This window comes from Cupressus sempervirens, chromosome 6 (assembly GCF_028749045.1).
Source record: "Cupressus sempervirens isolate cs-2001-9-10 chromosome 6, ASM2874904v1, whole genome shotgun sequence".
NCBI lineage: Eukaryota > Viridiplantae > Streptophyta > Pinopsida > Cupressales > Cupressaceae > Cupressus > Cupressus sempervirens.
Window position 1 is genome coordinate 237,891,090 of NC_143123.1, and position 10,476 is coordinate 237,901,565.

At 35.4% G+C, this 10,476-nt stretch overlaps 1 protein-coding gene across 2 annotated transcripts; it reads right to left on the reverse strand.

Annotated features, from left to right (window-relative positions):
• Positions 1 to 1,296: 1,296 nt before the first annotated feature.
• Positions 1,297 to 9,884, reverse strand: LOC149552129 (O-fucosyltransferase 19-like). Of its 2 annotated transcripts, none has more exons than XM_089787613.1 (9): positions 9,593 to 9,884; positions 3,815 to 3,955; positions 3,602 to 3,686; positions 3,413 to 3,477; positions 3,216 to 3,304; positions 2,961 to 3,093; positions 2,601 to 2,830; positions 2,009 to 2,485; positions 1,297 to 1,882 (listed from the first exon to the last, which is right to left on the reverse strand). In XM_089787613.1, the coding sequence occupies exons 1-9, from the start codon at positions 9,671 to 9,673 to the stop codon at positions 1,657 to 1,659; spliced, it is 1,527 nt and encodes a 508-aa protein (XP_089643739.1). In that variant the 5' UTR covers positions 9,674 to 9,884; the 3' UTR covers positions 1,297 to 1,656. The 2 variants fall into 2 exon arrangements, with proteins under 2 accessions (XP_089643739.1, XP_089643738.1); XM_089787612.1 differs by having other exon boundaries at positions 8,606 to 9,793.
• Positions 9,885 to 10,476: the final 592 nt, after the last annotated feature.

The following is a 10,476-nucleotide window of genomic DNA, read 5'->3' on the forward strand; positions in this document are numbered from 1 at the left end:
ACTGTTAATATTTGAGTACAATATGGCTACACATAAAAGACGGTTGCATAGAGATTGAATGGTTCGCGCTAGTTATAAAAAAGTCATTTCAACCGAAAATAGGTGCTTATTGTAGTTTTAATAACTATTCTGATTTTTAAATTGCTCTAAAAAGAGAAAGCTCACCCACCTTTAATGTTTCTCCTAAAATAAAAGGATTTTTGAGAAACACTATATTTTCAATACTGTCTTAGCCAAATTTTGAGGTTTTTGAGCCCTCTTAAATAAGTGCAATGTAATCCTTTTTAAAGTATCCAATAATAGTGTTGTAGCTTTAGTTTCTATTCTTCCTAGTTGATAATTAATTTGGTAATGTTGATTTTTTTACATTTTATAATTAAATATTGATTGTTATTGGTTTTAAGATATAAAGTAAAAAGATTTAATATTAAGTTTTATTGATTCTACAATATAAACTAGAAAGATTTATTTCTTGTAAGAGCATCATCTTTTCATTTTTTTTTGTTATTGTTCTCTTTTTTCTCAAACAACACTCAGAATTGAATAAATGTTGCTTGTATCCTGAAAATTTTATAATAAACTCAACCTTTAAACATAAGACATAGTATGGTTTAATTTTTTATTTTTTAAAATCTTCGTGCCTAAGAATGAAAAATGCTAATTCAATTGACCTGGCTATATGGCGATGGCCTTACTATAAAATGTGAAAATCATAAAGTGCAAAGTAGGTAGGGGAGAGGACCCAGTAGTTGTGCACCCTAACTTCGCGCTTCTCAAAATCTTATGTGGAAATTTCAAATCACTCTCATTTTTTGATAGTAGCTTACTTGGCAAGTCCCCTGCTTATAACTAAAGTTTCAGAGCCACATCATCAAATATGATGCCACATCAACATGCTTTTTCTCAAAGTGTCCAAAACAACCCAAAAAAAAAAGTGAGACCAATCATAGTGCATTGGAGACCCCCATACTTGTGCAGCTGATGTGGCATCACACTATTGGTTGTTTTTTGGGAAAATGGACACTTTTCATTCACTTATGGGTAATCATCATTAATAAGAACAACTTTAAAGTCACATCTATTGGTACAATCTTGTCAAAAATGTTGGATATTAAATCAACAAGTGTGGGTATTAAGTTAACAACTACTGTCACAACCATTGGAACGTGTTTAAGTACTGGATCCTCTCCCCTAGTGCCTCCTCAATGTCCGAATTGATATATGATTCAGTAAACTACACAACTGCCAATAACCATGCAATTCAAATGAATGAACAAGGGCAAGTGAAGAGACATGTGAATTCTAACACAACTTGTTTTCTCCAAAAGTGGAAAATATCATGTTTGTACATTAAAAAGCTTCCTTCATGGATTGTCCCTTTGTGGGATCTTTGATACTATGAACATCATCTACTTAATCATCGAGCGTGCTTGCCCAAAACCAACAGAACTAAAATATTTGCATGTGTAAATATATGAAAGGCTGCACATTATTTTTTAATGGGGAAAGAATGATAAAGATTTTAGCCTATATCTCAAGGAATTCCAATCTACATGCCAAAGCTAGAACCTATTAAGTGTAGAGAAGAATTCCAGGGGAAAATACGTAACTTGCATGGGATTACCTAAGCCAGTCTCAAGCTGAATCATACTGTATTCACAATTGTTTATTCAACACTCGCCTGGGCAATTGCTTTTTCTGACAAATGCAACCCGGGAAAGGATTTGCATAGAAATATTCCTCTGTTTTAGGAAACTCTCCGGCTTCTCGACTATATGGAGCTCCCATTCTATGAGCATGGAGTTCCCTAACCTGCCGCACAAAGATCTCCCATGTAATACTTCTCGACTCATACTCATCTATCAACCTTACTAAATTTTGTCTGCAATAGGAAAAAGATGAAGACATTAGTTGGAAACTTGAACCCTAAAAAGTTAAGTTTGAAATTTGAAGTAAAAAGTGGTTGGCAATTGAAATAAAGCTAGCTAGATATTTCTTTCCAGCAAACCTGTCGGGGCTGATTGTCTTCCTAAATCCTTCAAACCGCCTGTGTCCTTGAACAGCTTTGGCCATGTTTCCATCATAGGTGGGAACAAATGCATCACTCTCTAAAGCCATGATGTAATCCAAACCAGCTAATCTGTTTTGGTATTGTTTAAGAGGTTTTAGTTCTTCCTCATTAGCCAAACTTAAATGAGTATAAACATTTGGAAAATACTTCTTCAGGGTTTCCATACTGCCGTTCCCATAAAGTTCGCCTGCTACTATGTATATGTTAGTTGAAGAGGGATAGCCTAAAGCCTTTAGAAAAAGGCCAGTCTCATGAGGAGTCAATGGACAACCTCCCTGTATACGTCTTTGTTCCCCATCAATTTCCTTTTCTTTCCAGTGATCAACTGCAAACCGCATTTGCCTGAGTTCCTCTTCTTCCTTTGATGACAATCCATGTGCACATCCTGTAAATGCTAGCATGTCTTTTTCATACCTAGATTCAAAATCACATTGCGAAAAAGGGTTTTATTGCTGAGACTTTATTGACCTGCTGCAAAAAAGAAGAAAAATAAAAGCACATCCTCTCAACTTAAATTGCATCTAGATACCTTAAATGCAAGGCAATGAATGGCGACTCGCTCTGGATTCTACCAAGAAGAGTGCGAGACAGGCTCTGAATAGGTTCAGCAAACTTCAGTGCCTGGTAATTGGCACGGCAACGGAGTTTCTGAATTGAATTGGGGAGATCATTGTTGGCAAGACGAGAATCAGTATGCGTAAAAAACAATACTTTGTGAAGTTTAAGCAGAGGAAGCATCTCATCCTTGTAGAATGAAGCCTGTAAAGCACAAAGGTTACAGAAACGTTGGCCATTTATCTCCAATGTACTAAGAAGTTATACAATATGCAAATTCAAGATTCACAATGGAAGAAATCACATCTTTTATTATAGCGGAACGATGGCTCACTTTTGACCACGAGATGGGAGCCTTCTTCAGAGAACCAACATTCTCGAGGGATTTTGGTAAGGAATCAACAATTTGTACATCCTCCTTCAATGTTTCAATGAAATGCTGAACATCAAATATGTCCTTAAACTCGCTGCAGCATCAAAAAGCTTTCCAATGTGAAGAAACATATTAAGAATTTTAAAATAGGTGCAATATTTTTTAGAATTTGTGAGGTGCAGACTCATTAAAATAAAATAATAAATATATAAATACCTTGGATCATCCCAGAAAGAGCTGTGATCTAACTTTGGTATAACAAGCACAGCATTCATGATTCTTGCAATGGCAACCATATCGCAGATCTGCAGGTTGAGAAGTGTAGCGTAAGTATACAAGAGTGCACACTAAGTTTAATACAGAAGAAGTGAGGACCAAAAATATTCATGCCTGTTGTATTTAAAATTACTTACCCCTGTGCGCATCTGATTCAATCCCCCATTAGCATTCACAAGAAGATATCCATTGTGCTTCTCTCCTGGGCCAGTTGGGAATTTTAGCGCAATTTAGTCAATGAAAAATGTTTTATTGATTCCCTTCACAAATATTAAATATAGTTTAGCATCCAATTCAGGAGTTTTTCTAGGTAAGTGTTGACGTACGCCTTGAATGTTGAGGACGATCTATGCATTGGAAGAAGTGCTTGCTATCTGGCCTAGACCAGAGTCCACTGCTTACAGTATTTTCCTGGATCCAAACACTGATATTATTAAATTTTAAATGAAATATAACGTCAATTATTTTTAGAAAAAAGAATTGCAATTCATATTCATGTTCCATATTGACATTGATTCCTTTCTTGTTGAGTTACTTACGTGCAAGACTTCAGAAGAATCAACGGCCTCAATCAGAATGGAAGATCCATACGTGGTTGCAACATGTTGAGAATCCTCTGCTAAAACTCTATTTACAGTAGCATCCCCAATAGGTTTCAGGATTGTGTCGAGTGGAAGAATCTACAAAATAAAATAGCGAAAAGAAGTGACTTTCTTTTATCATAAATTGTATAATGAAGCTAGGCAATGAATGATAAGAAAACGCATGCCATGTCAAGAGAAGTTGATATTTATCTCTATTTGAGTGGTGAAAGAATTTTTTAAAAATCCTTTGGATCTTGCTTAGCAAGCTTTTTGACTAACCTGTAAAAGTTTCTTTTGCATCAATGTTTGTGATTCAAATGTTTGGGTGGAAATTAAAAAGACACTCACATAGTTTTAATCCAAAAGCTCACCTAACATCTTCATAGATAGATCAAATCATATGCAGCGTCAGATCTTGTGCCATAAATCTTATTTACAAAATAATATAAAACTTTTTCAGTCGCTTAAACTTACATCCTAACTGGATAGCTAAAATCATATGTACCTTCAGATCTTGTGCCATAAATCTCATGTAAATAACTAATATAAAGCTTTATATGGTTGTCAAACGTATGGTAGTTTAGTTTCAAGTATAGTTGGAAAACTTATCAAAGCAAAAAACTCGTCAAGGCCTAAAAATAAAATTCAGGGAAAATTCGGTCAGTTTTCGATAAAAAATCGGGAACTTGAAAAATTGTTTAAATATAATTCAAAATATTTCTTTTTTCTACAAAATTCAATAAGAAGATGCATCCAATGAGCCAATAAATAAGAACAAAAAAAACAAGCTTTGTCTAGATATATTTAAAAATAAAGTGGGTACAAAATTGCATTCTTGTGACGAATGCTGATGGCTGGAAGCAAAGAGTAAATAATTTATGTAGAATAAAACTAAATATATCATTACAATTAAATCTTCCTCTTCCCATCTCTAGTAAAAACTAAGGGAGAGGTAGAACTAGAGGGTCTAGTCCTAGAAATTGCACTGGCATGACTGTGCCTCCTCGCTTGGTATGTCTGACTTAGTTTGTAGCATGCCCTTCATCCTAGATAAGCTCTACCTCTAGCTTCTCCTAGCAGTAGCATTGACAACTCATTCAACTCAATGTTATTTAGTGTGAAACCAAATTCATTCCCCTTCACCATAGCTTGTCATTCACCTTTCTCAAAAAGCACCTCAAATCTGCTTCAAAACAATAGAAATCAGTTTGCAATTATTGGGAAGACTATTCTCCCCCTCTTAGCAAAATACAAGTTAAGAAATAAGAAAGGAAATTAATTTGGGCCATTTTTTTGTTTGAGTGTTATTATAAAATTATGACCAAGTTTTTAACTAAAACTTGCTGAGCTTTTGGCAAAAACTCGACAAGTTTTTGCAAAAAAAAATTGGCTAGTTTTTGGTGTCAATAAAAGTCGTAAAACTGTTAGAAAGTATAGTGTTGCCGTTGCACCAAAAGATCAACCTAAATTGACCTTTCAATGCTTGATACAACCAATAGTCTTATAGAATCATATGAGGCGATTAAGCCATGTTACAAAACCCATGAGGAGGCTGACGATTATCCCCCCTCCAAACATTTTTCGCCATGGCATGCAGGATTCAAACTTGTGACCAAGCTCTGATACCAATTGTTAGAAAGGACATGGTTGTTGTTGCACCAAAAGATCGACCTAAATTGACCTATCAATACCCGATACAACCAATAGTCTTGTAGAACCACAGATGGTGATTAAGCCATGACACAAACTCCACAAGAGATGCTTGCCCACTGCCAACAAAAACTTGCCAAGCCAGAAAACTTAACATCTTTTATAACTCAGAGAGTACTCTGCCAATAGTGTATCTATGGTTTCAAGTGATTGCAGAAAAATCAGTTTGACTATAAATTCGACAACACAAACTCCTGGAGACAACGCTTCCATGACAGAACATATGTGCCGTCCTTCAGAATCAGAATCCTAAGGCTTAAAATATCTATAAACATTTAGAAGACGAAATTATATATGAATGAAATAAGACGATTAAAGGCAAAGATAAAACTAAAAGGCGATAAATCAGACCCACAATACTTCAAAATTATCAAGTATATCACAAAATCGAACAAGTACGAAATCCTGCTGCCTGACATAATATTAGAAGGAAAAAAACCTAGCCAGATATATTTACTATGACTTTGAGCATTACTTATAAGAAATATTCTAGGTAAAAGTAGTATAATATAGATTATTTGAAAAAGAAGTAGCCCCAATATTTTAATTTATGGCTGATCTTCCTACAATATCTCTTGCTTGTCATAGCAAAAAATGATGGATTTGGCAGAAGTTGTGCTTGAACGAAATGTTTAACCTACTGAGACTGAACCCTAATAATCCCAATGTTAATTTATAATAGAAGAAACAAAATCAAAGAATTAAGATGACAGCCTGCAACGGGTAGGTGAATTGGCTTGGGCAGTGAATTTGCTCTTTATTGATCTCAAGTTCAATTCCCCAAAGCCGGTGTCTAAATGATATGTGGAATGTACAGGCCCTTACCGACACCCCAACAGATTAATCTTGCCTCAAAATGAGCACTAGGCAGGATTGTGGGGATTGTGGGGTATCCTGTCACCAACAAAACAACAACAATAAAACAGACTAAGATGACAAGAATGTACTTGTCAAGCAATCTTCAGTCCTATAAAAGTACAAACCTTGTCTATGACCCCACACCCCAACAGATTAATCTCGCTTCAGAATGAGCACTGGGCTGGATTTTGGGGTACCCTCGGTCACCAACAAAACAACAACAACAATAAAACAGACTAAGATGACAAGAGCATACTTGTCAAGCAATCTTCAGTCCTATTGAAGTACAAACCTTGTCTATGACCCCACACCCCAACAGATTAATCTCCCCTCAAAATGAGCACTGGGCTGGATTGTGCGGTACCCTCGGTCACCGACAAAACAACAACAACAATAAAACAGACTAAGATGACAAGAAAGTACTTGTCAAGCAATCTTCAGTCCTATTAAAGTACAAACCTTGTCTATGACAGGGCACTATGCCATGACATGATAGTGGTCCTTTGCAAGGAATATAATAAAGTTAGTCCGTGCTGCTGTCTACTTTTAGATTTGATTGTGTATGTTTTTGTAGGATCAATATTATCAGTATTTAAAGCTTTCTCTGCTAGAAGACAGAGCATGACTCAAAATGTTGATGTTAAAACAACTTACACAATCAAATCTAAAAGAAAAAAAAACAGTTTAACTTATAGATTGTAGAAATTTAGTGACATTGATATTCAGTAATGCTTGAAGAATGCAGACAATTATAGTTCAAAGGGTTGTGGTGTAATGATAAGGAGATACGTCCATTAAAAGAGTCGCACAAGTTGAAATTGCTGACTCTGCAAAAAGAAAATCTCTGTATCATGAAGGATATGTGCGCATGTAGTAACATGTCCAGGAGTGGAGAATGTTACTTCAAAACTTTATGTAGGTCCAGCTTTCAACCAAAAGAAAAAGAATGCCTGATCCAGACGTTTAGATCAGCCAAACCCATTGATATTGAACCCTGAATCCGATTTTCAATATTTAAGATAAAAACTAGAAGTAATCATAAATCCTGGAAAAGCTGATTTAGCCCACCGCCATAACCTATTATATGTATTTAGAGGGTAATGAATCAATGATGGTTCCTGGAAGTTTATCTCTACTTTTCAATATTTAAGATAAAAACTAGAAGTAATCATAAATCCTGGAAAAGCTGATTTAGCCCACCGCCTCACATGAAAAAATAACCTAAACTTGAGTTTTTATATGTATTTAGAGGGTAATGAATCAATGATGGTTCCTGGAAGTTTATCTCTACTCATAAAACATCAAGGGATAATAGAACATATACGAAGATTTTGCAGAGTTATTTAATAGGTCAGGGTCTAAGTTTATATAGAAAACATAATGCTAAATAACAATATAATATTTTGTTAAGAAAATGATGGATTGTGAAAATGTGGGTTTTGCTTTGGAAAGAAATTCCACGATCAATGCCGCGATCAGAGTTTCAGTGGATAACAATGGCTTTTGGAGGCCAACAAAATGGAAGGGGTGATAAGATTGAAGAAAGAAAACCCGAACGTACCAAAATATCATAATGAATATGGTGAGCCAGAAACAACAGATTCCAGTCCAGGTACATCTCCATACATCTTACCTAGGATGTCTATACTTCCCGGGGCATTTTAGGGGTCTACGAAGCCACCAGATTAGTGAGAACCCTTTCTCTCTATGGAAAGTTGGGGTCAAAGCACGAAAGGATGCAGGGAATACATTACTTAGAGCACTTGGATACAGGGTCAGACCCTCAAAGTAAATTTGCTTTCATTGTTAGTTATCACTTGCATGGGAATAAATAATCCGCAGCTCCTGTTTTTTTTCAGCTCCATAGGTTAAATAGGTTTTCAGTGTTCATCGTGGCCGCCATTTTTATGTCATTCAAAATTAGATACCCGAATCACAATGTAGCGAGATATAGAAGGATGCAATACAGGCAACATGATATCTAGTGGCAGGGGAAAGCAATTGCCATGCTGATCAAGCAATTGAAGCCCGATAGACCAAGCTAGAAAACCCACATTTGTATCTTGTAACCCAAGCCATGTTCTAAGCATGACAATCTAGATAGGAATTTCAATAGAAACACAAATTTACCAACCAGATTGGTCAAATCTGTCATAAAGAGAATTTAAAAATGCATACCTGTTCAGAGTGATGTCCAACCCATAGAATAGAGCCTAACTTCACAAACAGCAATCCAATGGTTAGTGCCACAAGAATTAATACAAGAAAATGTCTAGTGAATTTCCTAGCCGCGAGCTTCTTCACCCCCGTAACTATATTCCTAATTACAAAACCAATGAGAATACCGATGAAAAACATCTCCAGAATCCTAAAAGGCCTCTTTCTACAACCTTCACCCTCACAATCATCCTCCATTGTTGTCTCACAGTCATCTGCATTGGTTAAAGCCTTGTTCATCCCTGTTCTAAAATAGTCAAATACATTAATTGAATCTGCATCAACCAAACGCCTGGAGGACGAACTGAAAAACCTGTTTCTGGGACTTAAGATCCGAGGACTCAGCAAAACCTTGGCAATGTCCTTACTGTCTGCCATTGCTGATCCCGCATCGTCTCTGTCTAATGCAGCCAATTGGTTTTCCCATCACACAAAGGAATCTTCTGACACACCACACAGTAACAAAATCTTAGGGAAAAGAAAAATTCCCTTTTAACTACCCAAATCTCATATGTACAGTTAGCTGGTCGTTTCTACTAAGCGGCGTTCAACCCATTACAATTACGGGAAAAATTGGGAAGATCGGAGCGCACAAGGTAAGCAAAACAATTGAAGTTATTATTATTATTATTTTAAAACAGGCAGTTGAATAAGTTTTTATGTATTTATTTTCGTTAATCAATTATGGAACTCCGGCTAAAATATGAGCATTTATCAAATCATGGTAGGAACATTTTGTCAAACAGGTCGTCTGCATCCTTGTAACTGGAGATTGTGAAAGTAATTGCGTTATTGCCGATCTGTTCCATCTAGATATTGTGGTGAGTATTAATTAAACAAAATCTTAGAATATTCAGACGAGCCAAAGAGTGAAAAAGCATCGACGAGTTTAACTACGAGTTGTGAAATTTTAACAAAAGGTATGAAAAAAGCATAGTTAAGTTAAACCAGAAGTTGTGAAAAAACCATCGTCATGTTTAACGATAAATTGAGAAAGAAATTAATTTCTGTTTCTCTGGTATGACACATGCTTTTATAAGCTTTATTTTCCCTTCGGATGTGTAAGTGAAGTCCACTTTCAGATCGGCAATACGCTGAATGGATGAGCTGTTATTGCATGTAAATTGGAATGCAATGTATTCGACTCTCAGATAAGCTCGTGATTCGTTTCAATAATATAACGGCCCGTGATTCCTTCGTACTAGAAAATTGTGTTTCATCATGCGGCTGGAAAACTTTTCCAATGCATAGACTAGAGTTGACTCCACCTAAATATTTAGTTCATTTTCGTTCTTTCTTATGGAGTTTACATGCCTGCCCAATGTCATGTAAGAGTTCATTTCTTATTATGCCTGAGAGATTAACGATTAGTTCTATTGGTTCATGGATGTTTCTAATATTTATATGAATAAGAATGTCCTACATTCTCCAGTAAACTTAGGAAGTAGTTAGTACTAGCATTCGTAAGCTTGTGTGCTTGCAACAATGAGTCGATAGATGTTTACTTTAAGTAAAATAAAAGTTAATTTTGCAATAAATCAAATAAATAATATTTATTTATTTAATTTATCATATACTAATAAGTTATCATCTAAAAAATATTTTCATAAAAATCTCTTATGAAAAACTAATAAGAAAATAATAACACGTATAGAGTGGAGCAAAATATATAAACTGAAATAATTATAAAAACTAAAAACTAAACTAAGGGAAGTCTCGGTGGTTCACATCTCTGAGCATCACCTAGATCCAATGACTGCTAAGTGTTCTATTTATTATCATGAGAGATAGATTCTTGTAAATCACTACTCATTAAACACAAGTCAATGAGT